This window comes from Lissotriton vulgaris, chromosome 12 (genome assembly GCF_964263255.1).
Source record: "Lissotriton vulgaris chromosome 12, aLisVul1.2, whole genome shotgun sequence".
Lineage (NCBI taxonomy): Eukaryota > Metazoa > Chordata > Amphibia > Caudata > Salamandridae > Lissotriton > Lissotriton vulgaris.
This window is the reverse complement of record NC_141700.1, coordinates 657485386-657504536: the sequence shown is the minus strand read 5'-3', so window position 1 is coordinate 657504536 and position 19151 is coordinate 657485386. Positions and strand designations below refer to the sequence as shown.

At 44.6% G+C, this 19151-nt stretch overlaps 1 protein-coding gene across 2 annotated transcripts in view; it reads right to left on the bottom strand.

Annotated features, from left to right (window-relative positions):
- Positions 1 to 19151, bottom strand: part of ZCCHC14 (zinc finger CCHC-type containing 14) — a 749748-nt gene that overhangs the window by 347475 nt on the left and 383122 nt on the right. For both annotated transcript variants that reach the window (XM_086945829.1, XM_086945830.1), the window contains exon 9: positions 14934 to 15025. In XM_086945829.1, coding sequence (XP_086801955.1) covers positions 14934 to 15025 — 92 coding nt within the window. The remainder of the gene's footprint in view (positions 1 to 14933; positions 15026 to 19151) is intronic.

The window sequence follows — 19151 nt, the reverse complement described above, 5'->3', positions numbered from 1 at the left end:
ACTTGTCATCTGATAGAGACTTCTAGCTGCAGATTCCTTACCTTTGAATTAGATACACAAGCCGTACCATCCTGGTGGTGGGTGCGGACCAATACCAGAAACTAGAAAGTCCTGTATGACCGAGCTAGAAAAATGACCATGTCAGCGAACCGGACTTTTCCAGGCTGTAATGTTTTACAAATGTGTGCAACGATGCCCACGTTGCCAACTGACAGATGCCTTGGACTGGGACACCCCGAGCCAAGGCCGTAGTTGCACTTTTCTCCTGGCGGAATGGGACCTTCAGGGGGCTGTTTGTTAGCCAGGCATTGCAGATCTTGATGCAGAGAATGACCCAGCGAGAGATGGTCCTTTTCTGCACTGCACTGCCCTTCCCTTCTTTGCTCCCACGTATCCCACAAGGAGTTAGTCTTACACACGGAACTCTTTTGAGCGTTCAAGGTAGAATGACAATGCTCTTTTTGAGTGTAGCCTGTGGAGACGCTCCTCTTCCTTAGAAGAATTGGGGGGAGCAAAGAAGGTGGGCAACGTGTTGAACTGACCTAAATGGAAAGGGGTCACAACCTTTGGTAAAAAAAGATTTCCGGAAAGGACACAAGATAAGGAGGCTAGCAAGATAACCCCTGCAGCTCACTCACCCTCAGAGCCGATGTAATCACCACCAAGAAGGCTGTTTTGATTGCCAACTGCCAGGGGGACAATTGTGCAAAGTCTCAAAGGGAGCTTACATCAAATAGGTGAGTACCAAATTAAGGTCCCACTGCTGCATTTCAAAGGGCGTAGGTGGAAACAGGTGAGCCAGTTCTTTCAGAAATCTATGCACAATGTGAGATTTGAAAAGAGAGGGTTGGTCTGCTTGCCGCAAAAAAGCAGACTGAGCCAATAAACCTTTCTGTACATATTAATACAAGCTTATGCCAACGGCAAGCGTACACCATCTTAGTGGAGGGCTGCTTGGCTGCCAGAATAACGTACAGACTTCGGGAGGAAGGTCAAAAGTCGGCGCTAAATCTCCATGCATGGAGGATCAGAGTTGAGAGGTTCGGGTGGAGAACCCCCCACCTGCTGCTGCAACAGAAGATCTTCCCGAAGAGGCAGCCTGATTGGAGGATCGATGCTCAATCTCAGAAGCTCTGGATACCAGACTCTCCTCGCCCAGCCTGGAGCCACAAGGATGACTTGGGCAACTCTCCTGATCTTTTTCAGAACCCTGGGCAGGAGTGGTATGGGCGGAAAGGCGTAAAGCAGGCCTGAGCTCCACTCGTGATGAAAGGCGTCGCTGATTGATAGTTGCCTTGGAAACTTCAGTGCAGTACTGATGACACTGCGTAGTCTCTTCAGATGCGAACAAATCAAACAAAGGTTCTCCCCACTGCTGAAAGAGACCTTGCACCACCATCGACTCGAGACGCCATTCGTGATCTGCTAGGCATTGACAGCCCAGTTTGCCCGCCCTGGCTTTCAGAAAATCTGCCAAGTGTTGAACCAACAAGGTTAGGCCCCGCTGTGCCAGCCATGTCCAGACGCAGGGTCTCCCGACAAAGGGTCCACGACCCCACCCCGCCCTGCTAGTTGCAGTACCGCATGGCAGTGCAGGTGTTCATGGACAACACCACCAACTTCCTTTTGACAGAGGGAAGAAAGGCTTTCAATGCCAATCGAATCCTTCGGAGCTTCATCAAATTTATGTAGAGTCCCTTCTCTGCCGGAGACAAGTGTCCTCTGATCTCCATCTCTCCCAGATGGCCGCCAGATCCCAGAAGTGACGCATCTGTCACAACTCCAAGATAAGGTTGGGGAAGGGAGAGGGGTCTGACGTTGACCCAATCGCAGTTTGTCAATCACCACTGCAGATCTCTCGCAGTTCCTTCCGAGATCTGTAGCGTAACGGTGAGATTTCCTCGATGCTGTGCCCATTGGAACTCCAAGTCCCACAGCAGAGGCTGCATACACCACCTTACATGCCTTACCAGGATAGAGGCTGAAACATCGGAATCATAACCTGAATATCCTGGACTCGCTGTTTGGGAAGATAGGCCTGGCACTGCATTGTGTCCAGAACTGCCCCAATGAAAGGGAGCGTCTGAGAAGAAGTCAGGTGTGACTTTGGCTCGTTTATAGAGATCCCCAGCAAATGCAGGAGGTCCGCTATAGTCTGAAGGTGGGAGACGACTGCCTGGGACGAGGACGCCTTCAGCGGCCAGTCGTCGAGCTAGGGGAAGACTGACACCCCTAACCTGTGCAGATGAGCTGCGACCTGCGCCATCACCTTGGTGAATACCTGAGGGGCACTGGTAAGGCCGAAGGGAAGCACGGAAAACAGAGTGCTCTCGGCCTACCTTGAACTGCAGTCAACACTTGTGGGCCGGCAAGATGGGGATGCGAAAATACACATCCTGCAGGTCCAACACTACCATCTAGTCTTCTTGTTCCCGGATAGACATGACCAGAGCATGAGTGAGCATCTTGAACTTCTCCTTCTTGAGGAAGAGATTGACGGTTCGAAGATCCAAAATGGGACGCAACTTTGTTCTTTTTCAGAATCAGAAAGTAGCGGAAATAACAGCCACAGTCTACTTCTGAAACTGGAACCTTTTCTATAGCTTTCTCGGCCAAGAGAGCTATAACTTCCTCTTCTTGCAACCTTAAATGATCCTTAGTCAGCCATTCCCGATTTGTCAGAATGAGACGAGAAAGAGAGAGGAAAGGTAGAGACTAGCCCTCCTAGACGATCTGCAAGACCAACGTGTCCGATGTTATGGATCTCCAATGAGGGAGATGATGACAAATTCTCCCACCAACTGGAGTAGTGTGGTCCTGCATAATCAGACTAGGAGTGCTTGGAGCCTGCGGCTCCTGGAGGCAGTGTGGCCAACGACTTCTGGTCTCCATTCTTAGGTTGGAATGCACCGCGTTCACATCCTCGCATGGTTTGAGCAGTCTGTGCAGGACTATGGCTGTGATAAGGCCAACGCGGCTGGAAACCCCTTTGGTTGCCAAGACAGTGGCGAAATGAAGACTGGCCACGAGGAGTGGAGGAGAGGCCCAAGAATCTGGCCGTAGCTCAAGAGTCCTTGAACCTGATCTGGGCCGAGTCTGCCTTTTCCCCAAAAAGACAGGTTCTGACAAAGGGCATGTCCATCAGATTAGCTTGGACATTGCCCAAGAAGCCAGTTGTTCTAAGAGAGAGTACAGCCCGGGCCTCCTCCGGGACCTGTGGTAGCACTTGCGCAACAGTCTCCCACAGGGAATGGGAGAAACGGCCCACTAATCATGCAACATTAACCGACCGCAATGCGGAGGAAGAAAACAACTTCTTTCCAAACGAGTCCAGCCTCTTGGATTCCCTATCCAGAGGTGCGGAAGGGAACGCGCCTTGGGTCGTAGAGGCCTGCACAGCGAAACTTTCGGGGTGGGGTGTTGGCTGAGGAACTTTGGGTTGCCCAGAGCTGGGCGATGGCAGGGTACAATCGTCTTATTTACAGGTGCCCCAATGCTCGGCTTGGACCACGTGCCTTGAAGGACGTCAGTAAGTGCCTCATTAAAGGGCAAAACAGGTTTGGAAGAGGAAGCCCCTGGTTGAAGCACCACTGTCAGGAGATTAGTCTTGACCTGCACTGAGGGTAGTTCTAGTCCAAGGACCTCAGCTGCCCTATTTACCACCATGGCATAGGATGCCCCCTCCTCCGTAGCCACTGTTAATGCAGAAAGAATGCCAGTATCATTTGGAAGTGTCCAGTCCACCGGACTCCCCAAGTTGCCTATACCAGTCCAAGTTCTCAACAGAGACATCCTGTTTTTCCAGAGGGTCCATAGACCTCTCCCATTCCTCTCTTGAGCTTAGCACATCTTCAAAGTACTCAGGCGACAACATAGAACCCCTAAGTTCAATGGACATCAGAATCTGGGTCGAGCGATGTAGTTCGGGCTCTCTGTCATCGGGGATGAGGAGGGGGCTGCCCATCGGCGGCGCAGCAGTCACCAACTTCGGGTCTAACCCAGGGGGAAGATTGCGATGGCGCAACTGGCGCTGACCCCGATCCTTGTGGCACCACCGGTGCCATATTTTGAACAGATGGCGTTTAACCCGATGGGACCCATTCCGAATCCATGGGGCCAGAGAGCTCACCAGCAGGGTTGTGCCGCTGAAATACACGGGTCATGGTCTTGTTAAATTATTTCATTTGAGCTGGAGCCGCTCCTGCGCCCGGGAAGAAAAGAGAGGCGCAAAGTTGACTCTGGCTCTGTGGAACCGTGCCAAGAGCGTCAGTGCTCCTTACCTCTCTAGACGATGGACGTCAGCTGAGGTGAAGATGAAGTCCACTTGGACTTCTTCTTATGCCTCTTTACCGAGTGTACGGAGGACGGAAAGTGGGAAGAAGAGGACTAAGGGCTCCGGGAGTCCCGCAACCTTCTCTTCTTCGGGACCTCAGCAGAGTCTCGCTGGACGATGTTGACTGCCGTGCCGGGCCACGAGGAGTTTCATCACTCACTCCCTCTCTCAAGGCCTTCGAAGCCATTTTTCTCGAATTCGACAAAAGTCAAGAAAAACCCTGCCAAAAATGGCAGAGAGGTAGCTCTTCCCAGATTGGTGCTTAACTTTTATTTATTTATTTAGAAAGTTTTATATACCGCTAGCTCCACCCGGGGGTATCAGAGCGCTAAACATTAAGTAATACAAAATAGTTGTTTTAGATGCAGCCTACAGCATGGTGGACAAAAGAGAACACATTGAGTAATATAGAATTGGATAGAATAATAATGGGAAGAAGTGGCAAATTTGAAACAACATGAGAACGTTACAATTATACCTTATAATACTGTATATGGGGAGTATGTGCAGTAGTTATAATATAGTAGTTAGAAACTTGAATTAGAAACAGGAGAACGTTGTAATTCTACTTTATAAAACTGTGGATAGAGGGTAAGCTCAGTAGTCATAATATAGTAGGAGGGGTTGGGCGAGTGAGGGGGTGGGGAAATGGTAGTATGGGGATGAGAGGGAGAAGAAAGGTGGTGAGGGGTAAGGAGGGGATGTGTAGGTGCGGTCAAAGAAGGGAGGGGGTGAGAGTGGGAAAGGGCATGGTGAGAGTGAGAAAGGGCAGGAGGTTTCAAGAGGAGGGGAGAGTAAAGCAAGTATGGTAATAAAAGGGTTATGAACCCCAATGTTTGTTTAGAAGTTGCATTTTAAAGTCTTATTTTGAAACTGACATAAGAAGGGTAGAGGGCATTGCAGATGCTGGGGGCTTTACCAGAGAAGGAGCAAGACTGGGAGGCTTTTTATTTTTTATTTTTTTTAACAGAGGGGGGACGAGGAGGAGAGAGTTGGTGCTTCTCAACGGTCGGGCACAACCTGCCATTTTAAGTTTGTTTGAGAGGTAGAGCGGGGTCTTTTGATAGAGGGTTTTGTGCGTAATGTAGGCCGAATTGAATTGTTAAAATTGTTGGTGCATGGACATTGCAATACTGCTGTTCTTTGTTTATGATGTTCATTTTCATTTGATTCAGTCCTGTATATCCTCATTTTCGCGACAACTGTATTAAAAAAAAAAAAAGTTGACATCTTTAACAGTGCCATGGTATACATACGATGTATTGACCTGGGTTCTCCTGGGCTCATTTTGCCTGTCAACGATAAAATCTGCAGTGAAAAAAAAAGACTCTGGATTTCCTGGGGCACTCTGCATAACTACTCTTTAAATACCATAAGCCACTAGAATGTAGTACTGGAAGTCTGCCCAGGGGTGATCAGGGCCCTAGAGCTTTGGCCCTATGGCCGTATCGACAATGTCTAGTAAGCATTCAGAGGAGGCAAAGAAGATGGTTGTTTCCTGAGCCGACCACAAAAAAGAGACTTGATGATAAATTCTCAACTGTGCATCCAAAGCCCTAATGTCATGCACATTTCCTTCACTTGCAGCCTGGCAGTCCTGGTAGCATTGTGAAATTGGACTATATAATATAGAGGGCAGCACTAGGAGATCAAATTGAAGGAACAAACCGCTGTCTTCGAAAAAAAGAAACAGTACCACCTGCCATCACAGGGTCCGAAGTCTGGTGCACCAAGATGTGTCCTATTTAATTTCACCAATCTAGAAATGGAATGGGGAGAAGAGCAACAATACCATTGAGGACCTGCTTCAACAGGGGTTTCTGCAAGAAAAATTAGACTCCAACACGCTCAACACATCAGGGAGACAGGCATCTTGAAAACTGCCTGTAAGACATTACTCATAGTGATTCTTTTCAGAGCAAAATAGGCCCTTCATCACAGAGGCCAAAAATAGAGTAAGCACAGCATATGCATAAAGGAAAAAGCCAAACCATTACGCTTCCAGAAACTTTGTGAATACTTACATAAAAGTCATGTTTTAGAAACTAAACACAGACAGACGTGCCTATCTGAGGCACTTATATACAAGATTTAGCTAAGTAGCAAAGATAAATTATAACTAAAATTAAATCAGAGATCCTGAAAGCAATCTCTATTTTACATCCCACCAATGCGCTGTGTCCGGATAGACTCAACAAATTTCTACAAAATGTTTAGTACTCTGCCTTTATTGATATTAACCCCTTCAATTCTCATGATGAGCTCAGCTCGTCATGAGGTACACTGCTCGCGTGCTCATGACGAGCTGAGCTCGTCATGACCGCGCCCGTTTTCATTATGGCCCAGGACAGGAGAAGGATATCATCAGCAGGGACGGTGTTAATAAAATTATTCCAGTAAGCAATTACGAAAAAGAGGGTGACTGACTATGGGAGAATCAACAGTTTCACTCATCCTCAAACCAAAGAAGCCCTTAGATATTTGGGAATTGTACAGACCAATCTTCTTCTCAATATAGTACGCTCTGGCTTTAAACAACTGAAACGGAGCTAGTGCACCTAGTCTAGCTTCACTGTGAGCCGACAGAAGGAATAATACAAAGAAAACCCTCTATCTTATAGACATCTGACGCAAGCGTGGCAGACAAGTGGTCCCTGTCTCCCTGGGGGCTGACAAAGCTTAAGACAGGGTAGACTGCTGATTCATGATTACACCCTTCAATCAATCTGAGTAAGTTGGAGGGTCTCAATGTCTCAGTTCTTAAATACATAATCCAAAGATGCAGGAGCTTGTGCCTCTACAATGGGACGAATCAGTTATCTGGGCCTTCAACTGGCAAACACAATACAGGAGATATGAAGTTAGCACATTTGGAGTGCATCACAAAAGTAGAGTTGGAAAAGTGAAGAGCAAATTGTTCTACTGACTGGGCTGTGTAGCAGCAACCAAAATTACAACTTTTCCTAGAATTTTATGTCTATTTCAGACTATGACCCTACATACATATCAATGTCAGTTATTCAACAGAGTTTAAACTGGAATGGCATGAGGAGCAAAAAAACTATGAATTTAGGCCCAGATCTCTACTCTGAGGTGTATGTTTGACATTGTTCAACATTCTGTCCATCAACTGTTCTTTTTGCATTTGTCACCCCGAATGGGACGGTTATGCCAGGATGCGAGTCCCCTTGTATCCATGCCACTGGAGTCAAGTTAGCCTGGCTCATGAGGGGTGAAATCCTTAAACCAGTCCCAGGATGCTCGTTTTGGGTCTAGGGAGAACCTGGCCTGGCACAGGGTCAAGACTGAATTGCATATGGCCGGATTTAAACTTTAAACTGGAATGGCATGAGGAGCAAATAAACAGATTTAGACTCAGATCTCTGTACTGGGGTGAATGTTTGACCCAGTTCACCATTCTGTCCATCAATTGTTCTTTTATCATTAGTATGTGGCATAATGCTATATTCAGCAAAACTCAATATATGTCAAGGTTGGTGTACCCAACACCGGTGGAGAAGAGTCTCGCCGGTGGCAGTGGCGGACCCTATCTGCTAGCGCTGTGTGTCACTAGACATGCACTGCAAGCGCTGATAAAATTGCCCTTTTAAAACTTAGTGACCGCTATTTTATTTTCCAGTGTAATTTCGGTGTAAAATTGTTTGTGCACATTTTAAAACTGTTGCCTCACCTTGTAGGCTAATGTAATCACAGCTTGGGATTTACTCGTAATACTCCCGCCCCGGTCCGCCGCGTCCTTCTTGGGCGTTTGTTGCGGAGGGTGGAGGAGGAGCCCAGCACTTCCGGGCTCAGGACGCAAGGTCAGCGTTCTAGCTGCGCTGTACGAGTGAGTTAATATAAACCCTGTTTTGGCACACGCGCGTGGTGGAGAAGAGTCTCGCCGGTGGCAGTGGCGGACCCTATCTGCTAGCGCTGTGTGTCACTAGACATGCACTGCAAGCGCTGATAAAATTGCCTTTTTAAAACTTAGTGACCGCTATTTTATTTTCCAGTGTAATTTCGGTGTAAAATTGTTTGTGCACATTTTAAAACTGTTGCCTCACCTTGTAGGCTAATGTAATCACAGCTTGGGATTTACTCGTAATACTCCCGCCCCGGTCCGCCGCGTCCTTCTTGGGCGTTTGTTGCGGAGGGTGGAGGAGGAGCCCAGCACTTCCGGGCTCAGGACGCAAGGTCAGCGTTCTAGCTGCGCTGTACGAGTGAGTTAATATAAACCCTGTTTTGGCACACGCGCGTGGTGGAGAAGAGTCTCGCCGGTGGCAGTGGCGGACCCTATCTGCTAGCGCTGTGTGTCACTAGACATGCACTGCAAGCGCTGATAAAATTGCCTTTTTAAAACTTAGTGACCGCTATTTTATTTTCCAGTGTAATTTCGGTGTAAAATTGTTTGTGCACATTTTAAAACTGTTGCCTCACCTTGTAGGCTAATGTAATCACAGCTTGGGATTTACTCGTAATACTCCCGCCCCGGTCCGCCGCGTCCTTCTTGGGCGTTTGTTGCGGAGGGTGGAGGAGGAGCCCAGCACTTCCGGGCTCAGGACGCAAGGTCAGCGTTCTAGCTGCCCCTACCTCGTCTATAAATGTGTGTAGGACCGCGACCGCGCAGCGGACGCGTGCAGCGGGCGCGCCGGAAGCGCGCCGAAGTCGAGCCAAAGTCAAGCCCGTCTGCGCCCGTCCGCGGCCGGACGGGGCGCGGGGCCACAAACCCTGGCTCTCCTACAACAACCACTATTAGGTATGGTAGACAGGATTTGCTCGACCTCCAACCTGCTACGCCAGCAGGATGCAAACACTCCATGAATGCCCTGTCGCTAAAAAAGTGCACTCTATGTTCATTTGTCCCGATCAGTCCTGTCCCAGCCACCAGTACGGGTCACACCATTAAAGCAGCTTTGCTTAACTGTAGATCCTTACGTAAGCACCGCATAGAAATTTTTCATCTACTTGAGGATCAGAACCTCAGCATCCTATTCCTTACGGAAACTTGGCTGGATGATTACTCAGACCCTGATATCATCCAGGCCCTCCCCCCCAGATATGCACTTTCCAGACTGGATAGGAAAGACGGCAGAGGTGGTGGCATTGCCATTGCTACTAAAGCCCCTCTAGTATGCACCTTATCTCCCATCGTGGTCGACCATAGTGAAGCTGGCTCTTTCATGATCAACACCGGTCCCAATCACTCTCTATCTGGCATCCTGATATATCGGCCTCCTGGAAGGCTATTTGATTTTACTTACACCCTCATGGAAGCCATAACCCACCTAGCACTAAGGAAGTCTCGCTTATTAGTGCTAGGAGATCTCAATGCCCATTTTGAAGACCCCTTAGATAATGATGCAACTGTTATTAAATCTGAGCTACTTTCGGTACAGTTGGAAATAAAAAATTATGAGCAGTCACATCAATTAGGACACCTATTAGACCCTGTTTTTGGCAACTGGAAGGGAGTTCATACCTCTGCTCCCCAACCCATACCTTGGTCTGATCATTACATCATCCCCATAACAATTCAACTTGAGAGAACCAAACATTATCGTCATCAATCTCTACGTTATAAACGCAGGAAATGGAAGAATTTCTCAGTAGATTCTTTCACTAAAATTGTCCAGGATGAAGGCCCTCCTAGGGGGGATGACTGTGAGACAGCTAATAAGCACTTACATAATTGTATCACCAAGGCCCTTGATATCACTGCCCCAATTCGCACCATGACCAATGCCAGGAGAACAAAAAAAACTGCTCCCTGGTTTAGTCAAGAACTTCAAACCATGAAGACGGCTTGTAAAAAGCTTGAAAGAGCATGGCGCCAAAAATTTTGCCCAGAAATTAAAGCCCAGTACAAAGTAGCGCAAAGAGAATATAACAAAACAATACGCCTGTCCAAGGCAGTTCATTACAACATCCGCATTTTGGAAGCAGAAAACTCCTCTAAGGAACTTTATCAAATTTATAAAGAAATCTCTATAGTGGACACAAATCCTTCCTCTCAAAATGACTCTGTGGAAACTTGTAACAACATTGCCAAATATTTTTCAGGAAAGATTACTAACATCTATGCCAGCTTTTCCACCAATATAAAGTCGGGAATGGAATTCATTGAAAATGAAAACCTCATAAGTACTCCAGGGTGCCTAGGCTCATTCGATGTTCCTCCCTTTGAAGCATTGGCCAAAATATGCAAGAACATCAAATCAGGCTCTCCTCGAGACCCTGCGCCTCCTAAAATTCTAGCTGAAGCTTTCTCTGTACTAGAACCTCATTTCAGACACCTGCTTCAAGTTTCCTTCTCCACGGCGTGCTTACCTATGGAATGGAAACAAGCTGTAGTACTACCTATTAAAAAAAAGCCAAACATGAATATTGACATATTGGAGAATCTTCGCCCAATATCTTTGCTACCTTACCTTGCAAAGCTAGCTGAGAAAATTGCTAATGCCCAACTCATGGTCCATCTAGAAGCCCATAATGCCTTTTATAAATCTCAATCAGGTTTCAGATCAAACTTTTCCACAGAGACAGCTCTCCTGAGGGCTATTGAAACCCTACGGGAGGGAGCGGATGAGGGCAAGACCATGGCTCTCATCATGCTAGATCTCAGTGCCGCGTTTGACACTGTAGCGCATTCCATTCTGCTACAGTGTCTAAACAGAGCGGGGGTCACCAAAAAGGCACTAGGATGGTTGAAAGCCTTTCTCATCAACAGGAGCTTTCAAGTCCAAAGAGGGACTTTTCTCTCAGACAGTGTGATGTTAGAACAGGGGGTGCCTCAGGGCTCGGCCCTGAGTCCCACCCTGTTTAATTTGTACATGGCTCCCCTGGCAGAAGTGGTGCAATCGTTCGGCGTAGAGCTTGTCTCTTACGCCGACGATACGCAACTTCTAATATCACTGTCACAAGCCCCTTCCCTGGAAGCAGACAACTTCAATGCCTGCATGTGTAAGCTTGCCAATTGGATGACAGAGCACTGTCTTAAACTAAATGGCACAAAAACCGAGGTTCTTATAATCGGGGGCAAGGAGACAAAATGGACGAAAGAATGGTGGCCCAACTGTTTAGGTCCCTTGCCTACTCCCAACCGGGAAGCAAAAAACTTAGGTGTCTGGGTAGACAACAAGTTGTCTTTTGATAGCCATATCAAGAAAACAGTAGGCAAATGTTTTGGAGTAATGAAAACGCTCAATCGCACCTTAGACTTGCTGCCTCTGAATTCTAGGCGGACCATGACGCAGGCACTTGTCACATCCCGTATTGATTATGGGAATGTGTTACTCCTGGGTACATCTGCTAAAAACATCAAGAGGCTACAGGTCTTGCAAAATTCTGCAGCACGCCTGGTATTAAGACCTCCCCGTAGAGCCCCCTCGGGACCCTCTCTGGCCTCCCTCCACTGCCTACCTATTAGCAAGAGGATTGTTTTCAAAGCTCTACTATGGTGCCACAGGATAATTCACCAAAAAGCGCAGGCTTATATGTCGGATCTAGCGTCCCTGTATGAACCTAACAGATCCCTTAGATCTAAAGGAATGGGCTTGCTCAGAACATCTCGCCCCAAAAAAGCCAGAATGGGAGGCAAGTCCTTTCGTTCACTGGCAGCCAAGCACTGGAATATCCTTCCTACGAACATTAGGCTAGAGACTAATGAGGCCTCTTTTAAAAAGATGCTGAAAACCTTTTTATTCACTTCGTAATGGTCCTGCTTTCCCCTCCTAACATACTCTCTCCACAGCGCGGGGACACGCCGGGAGGCGTCACCAGGCGCTTTATAAACTCCTTTAAACTTAAACTTAAACCTCCTTCATTATTATTATTACACAGCACAACTCTGCTACCTTGCAAAACATTATCAATATTTCCAGGAGCAAAACTGAATACAACAGCCCTACGTTTCGAAGTGGGTGATGAAGGTGCTAACCCTCTTTACGAAATTCCTTTTTGACTAGGATGGCGAGGAACGCGGTCTACAGCATCCATCAGTATACAGTATGACAGCTACAGGTCAGGAAATTATGTGTGAGAAGGCCTAGGAAAAATAATATTCACCTTAGACTTTGAGCAATGGCGTGCCATACCATCTAGCACTTCTGCGAGCCATGTAGGGGGAAAGGGAACCCTGTGCATGGTACTGTACAAATGGCATTATAGTCTGGTATAACTGGGGGCAATGGCACAGAAAGGGAAGAAAACAATGCTTGAAAGGGTGTGGTGAAAGAGGGACTTTGATACATTCTTTTGTCCTTCCTGCATGTAAAGTCTTTCTGGGACAGAGCTCCATATGACAGAGGAGGTAACAGGGTCTAGGATAGCTGAATACACAGAGGTGATCTCATTAGGTACCTCATATGAGCAAATATACATCTTAAATAGCATAAAAGACACAAAACAAAAAATAAGAGATTGTACTCGCAGCAAGGTGAGCTATTCTTTCATTTTGGGGACCTAGACAACTCCTTGAGAAACAACATAAACAAGAAAAAGAGTTCAGAAAGCAATGGGGGACCCTACTAGATTATATGGGAAGGAATAGTTTCTTACCTGTAACTTCAGTTCTCTTGTAGGGGTATTTTTGTGATAAGTCACAAGCATATGAATAGTCCCGCCCACGTGCGGTGACCCCGGAGCACTTCATTAGAGATATCTTCTTAAGTTGTCATCTTTCGCCTGTCTTCAGGAAGGCCTGTGTAGACACTTAAGAGATAGAAAGACCATAATGCAGCCTAACTAACTAGGCTACACTGGCCATTACTTGAAAAAAGGTAGCCAGTACATATAGAAAACTCCCCCTAACAAAACCCCTTTTTTCATGATAGAGATGAAAAGGTTGGACAGAGAAGCCCCCCATAGGCTGCCATTATATGTCTGAAAATGTATACCTTGCCTTACGAGTCTCCAGAGACCACAAGTATCCCATGATGCACAGCTAGTGGCAGTTACTTCAGTTCTTTTTTCCGGCTCCTATTAATAGGACCCTGGAACATTGAGCTCTACCTCATTTGGTGCTTTTCATCAATAATTGCTTCAGAATTAAACTTTTAACAACTACACTCGACGTTTTTGGTCTTTCTCTACCCTGTGTCGTCTTTTTCGGACACATTTTCCACAGTTTACTAGTCAAAATGCCTTCCTTTTTTGACAAGTGTCCTGACTGTGGAAGAAAAAAGGCCAAATCTGATTCATACAAAGTGAGTATTTTGTGTTTACCTGTTCCATCTGTAAAACCTTCTCCAAGCGAACCCTGCATGACAGGGAGACGATTCAACTTCAAGGGCCAGAGGAGCGAAGAAAACAGCAAGCAACATCCACAGGGGGGACCTCTGGGCAAGGAGAGGGTCAGTCTTCTACCAAAACCCTGTCTTAAGCCTCTGGCTGAAGAAGATTGAAAAAAAAAAGCGCCGGTCCCAGTCAACGCCGAGGACAATAACGATGACGTTGACGGCAGGTATTGCGACGATATGTTCACTGTCGACTCAGGGTACTGAGTCGAAGCGGCGTCGATGCTCCATGTCAAGGAGAAGTGCGGCAAGACCTTCTCGTTCTCCCTCACAGCAGAGATCGCCGAGGACAATGACGATGACGTTGAGGGCAGGTATTGCGACAATATGTTCACTGTCGACTCAGGGCACTGAGTCGAAGCGGCGTTGATGCTCCATGTCAAGGAGAAGTGCGGCAAGACCTTCTCGTTCTCCCTCACAGCAGAGATCGCCGTCAAAGACGTCTCTCCTCAGTCAACGTCGGCACACCAGCACTAGTCGATGCAACACCATCTATCTCCGTCGAAGAGGCACCGACGGTCGCCGTCAAAGAGGCACCGACGGTCACCGTCAAAGAGGCACCGACGGTCGCCGTCAAAGAGGCACCGACGGTCACCGTCAAAGAGGCACCGACGGTCACCGTCAAAGAGGCACCGACGGTCGCCGTCAAAGAGGCACCGACGGTCGCCGTCAAAGAGGCACCGACGGTCGCCGTCAAAGAGGCACCGGCGGTCGCCGTCAAAGAGGCACCGGCGGTCGCCGTCAAAGAGGCACCGACGGTCGCAGTCAAAGAGGCACCTACTATCGCTGTCGAGAAGTGCTACGGGGTCCCCGCTCGTGGGAGGGACTATTCACATGCCTATAACTATACACGGAAATCCCCTACAAGAGAAGAGACTTTAAAAAAACCTGCAATGCCCCTAAGACTGCAAGTACTACACATCCTAGACGACTCCAAACTAGACATGTACTACAGTTGGAAAGGCACTGTTGCGTTAATTAGCCAGACATCAAGTGAATGGAAGAGGGAAAATGCTCCTCAGGGTGAAAGATTGACCAGTGGGATGAATAAAGAATCGGTTCTGTGATGTTGGATGAGCATGTTGGGGGAGGGGTGCTGGGGGGGTATGATTGGGGTGGAAGGGTCTTAAGTGGGCAGGTGGGATGGAGGCCAAGATGGAGTTCATTTGCATTCACTGTGAGTCAACCTAGAATAAAATTACAACGAAATATACAACTAAAAATATTCATTTTTAATATAGAAACATCAGTAAAGATGGCACTTTAAATAAAGACAACAAAAACATTTTGAATTTAGAAACACTTACTTTTCCAGCTCCAACTGGGTCTTCAATTTTTTTTTTGCTCCCATAGTTAGAGATTCAAATTTATTCAGATCATCTTCAGTTAGGCTCAAAAACTAAGAAAAGGTAAAAAAAAATACAAAAAACATGTGTAGAACAGCATATATAGTGAGAAAATCATCAAAGTACCTGTTATTTTACAAGTGATTTTGATAAGCTCCAACAAACTTTATTCTCTCTCAATCACAATTCCCAAACCCCTCCAAGTTCTAGTCTAAAACAAGATAAAAACATGAAATGAAACATACTACTAAAGATGAAATGTACCCTACAATAAAACAAACTAGAAAGGCTATGAATGCCTACATTTCAATGTTGTATTAATCAAGTGCAATGGTCGTCCAGATGCAAATTCTCACGCTTCCTCTCTCTGTCACTCATGAGCAATTTGATATTTTAAGTAACTTAAGTGATGTAAATAGAAAGGCAATATTTGATTTGACTTCAAATTAACCCATTTTCTGGACGTCTGACATAAACGTCATCAGTCCTTGGGGGCGTTGAAATCTGGCTACTTCCTTGAAAAGTTCTAAAAAAGGATCGAAAAAAGATAGATCTGTAAAGTTGGATGCAAGATTTGCTTTCCCGCAGTCGAAAGAACAGTTCTAAGGAGCATCTCTTTGTAGAACACGCCAGAAACACTACATACGTGTTGTCTTTCAGTCCTACTGTACAATCTTGGTCACAATAAACAAGTTTATCTGTAACTACAGTTCTCCACTGCTGGCATCTTTCACAGATTTAAATACATGGTTTATTGCTTGTGGTCAGGCTGGAGAACCCTGGTAGTGTAAACATTAACACTTTGGCTGCTAAGCAGATTCCCCTCCTGTGCTGACATTTGATTTTCCCCATTATTCATGACGAGCTCAGCTCGTCATGAGCACACGAGAGGTGTACCTCATGACGAGCTGAGCTCATCATGAGCAGCGAAGGAGTTAAAAAAATTCATCATTGGGGGAAACAGCCTTTATGACGTGGGTTTTACCACACAATCCCTTTATCACATAGGTCTTATATATATATATATATATATATATATATATATAAATATATATCTGCAATACCTCGCAGCAGCAGCACTCCACCCTTTAGGTGGAAATACGAGGCATGGACCAACTTGTTACAGCATTCATTTATTTATTCCCAAACAGCTTTGTCACGACGAGTTTCGGCGTCCCTGCGGCCTTGATCACATGACAATGCATTGTGCTTAGCCCATTTTTAAAGTGCAAGTGCGTCACATGTTGTCATAGACATAGAAGTTATACTGTCAGCATAAATGCATTTACAGTGCTATAATTTTTAGAAAATACAATTTGTATAAATACAATAAATCATTTCATCAAATGAGTTTCAATTATCAAAAGCATGTTTAGAAAATTAATATCATCAACATTGCTATGTTTTCCTCTAACTGCTTGAATGCAAGTTTTTTTAATTCCATAGCATATTTAATCCAACCTATGCCTTTGCAACATGAAAAATTAAATCCAAATATTAACACGTGCCCACCCAAACGTGAAAAAAAGTTTTTTTGAAATAAGTTTTCTCCTTTTTTTTGTAAGCAAAGAATCAAAAAATGTTCCGACATTTCATCTTGGCATAACGAAACAAAACATAATTATAAGGCAGATTATGTGTAGAATGTAATTGTAGATGATAGAGATTCACTTTGCACTACAAGGAGTTTTTTCTACTTAAAAACTTGTAGTTTAAAGATTTAGCACTTTAATGCGATTCTTATCTTTTAAATGATAAGTATGTGTTGGCCACAAGTTTTAAGAAGGCTCCCCTTCAATTAATAAAGTGACTTGGTGCTACAGTACAATAAATCTAAAGTGACTCATGCTACAATAGACAAAAACAAAACCTTGAATTTCATGTAATATGAACATTCATAGATATAGTAGTTTGTTCATCATTTCATGGGGATAATCAGTTAACAGGGGACAGGGTTATGTTAATTTTATACAGTTAATCATATGGTTACAGATATAAAAATATAATTATTTACACTCACATACTTTATCGTGGGTGTAAAATAAAACCATTTATAAATAGGACCTCATATAAAAGGATATCGGTGACATGTTAAAAATAACCGAATAAAAGACATATGGATAAAACCTACCCTAATGCCTAAAATTTACAGCTAAAATCAATCATGACACGTAGTAATTATACTGAGATGATAAAACACTAGTGTTTCATATTTTAAATTTCATTAATAGTAAAGGAATAAATCTGTATAAATACAATATAAGACCCTAGCAGTATAAATAATTCAAAATTCCAAATGGTCCAAAATATACAGTATATAAATATATATTTTTATATCTTATTGAATGATCATACAAACGGAACCTCATACATAAATTAGTTGTTTACAAATATGTATGGAGGTCCTCTGTGGTATTTAATCCTCCTGGCCATTTAGTGTCAAATTCCAGGATATAATTAGTCTCCGTTCTTCTATATATATATATATATATATATATATATATATATATATATATATATATATATATATATATATATATATATATATATATATATACATACATATATATAAATATATAAACTACTGGCAGTCGCCAGTAGGTAGTTATTGTTAGGACCTCGTTTCCATAGGAAATCTGCAACATTCTATTGGGAATAACTTTGGCGCCGGTTGTTGAATCTTCGCGAATTTCTCAAAGAAGATGGCCCGCTCCATCCCTGAAAGTCTCGGGAAGATTCGTCAAGCGGGGGCCGAGAAAAAAGGGGGGTCCCAAAACGTGTTTTCCCTATGTTAATTTCCATCGGACCATTAGACACGGCTACAGCCCGAACTGCTGAACGGATTTACACCAAATTTGGGAAAATGGTAGGGTCTGGTACGCAGATCACGCTTGTGGTTAAATGGTGTAAATCTCTCCCATGGTTCCTGAGAAAATCAAAAGAAAAAAATATATATATCTGGGCGGAGCCTAACCACACATCTCATCGTGAGATCTGATTGGCTGTCAGCACTTCATCCAAGAAGTGTTGGCAACCATCTTGGGACCAATATACATGATAGCACCTCATTAAAAAGAATTGCAATTAATAGAAGGCTTTAGGACTTTAGTTACATTATAAATCATTTGTTGATGGTACCATACTCATTTTAGGAATTGTGGTGTGTTCTAAGGTGATTTTACCATGTGAAAAAGCCTTCAGCTGGGATGTCATGAATCATGTTTGAAAGAAAACTATTATCGCATGCTTTTCCCACAGTGGTTTGGAAGGAGATCTATAAGCTAAACTGAAAGCATATTTTATGCAAATTCACATTATCTTTCTCAGTCATGTGAAAATCAAGTCTGACACTCTCAGTAAAACATGTACATCCAACAAGGACAGAGACTGTCAGTTGATTCCTTTGTGTTCTACTGCAGCTTCCCAGAGTGTTCTAAAGAACAACTAGAGCGCTAACAGTCCTACTTATTACAAAGGTATGGCACACCTGAAGCCATCTAGATTGAAATAAAGTGGTAACTCTTAAAACATTTAATTTAAAAAGGAACAAAATGAGGGGGTATATTTTGCCATAGAAAGTATGAATAGTGCTGCAGAAAGAAAAATTAGGGCACATTTTGAGTGACTTTTCAAATCCTCTTCTATTTCATTAACAAATTTTGACATGCAGTCTCCCAAGATGGCCACCAGACACAAAAGAGCCCAAATGTAGCCCAAATATCACCCAGATGTAGCCCAAGTATAGCCCAATGACAGAATGTCCCAGAGTGTTCTAAAGAAAAACTAGAGCGCTAACAGTCTTACTTATGACAAAAGTATGGCACACCAGAAGCCATCTTGATTGGAATGAAGTGGTAAGTCTGAAAACATTTAATTTAAAAAGGAACAAAATGAGGGGATTCATTTTGCCATAGAAAGTATGATTCGTGCTCCAGAAAGAAATATTAGGGCACATTTTGAGTGACTTCTCAAATCCTATTCTATTTCATTAAAACATTCTGACATGCAGACTGAAACATGCACTTTCAATACCAGCAGCAGACTTCCCTGGTGAGCAGTAGCTTTACTACAGTGATCTAATAAGCAACTAGCTTGCTAACATTCTGAATTTATGGCAAATGTGGGTCACATCTGAATACCATCTTGATGGAATCAAAGTAGAAAACTGAAAGTATTTCC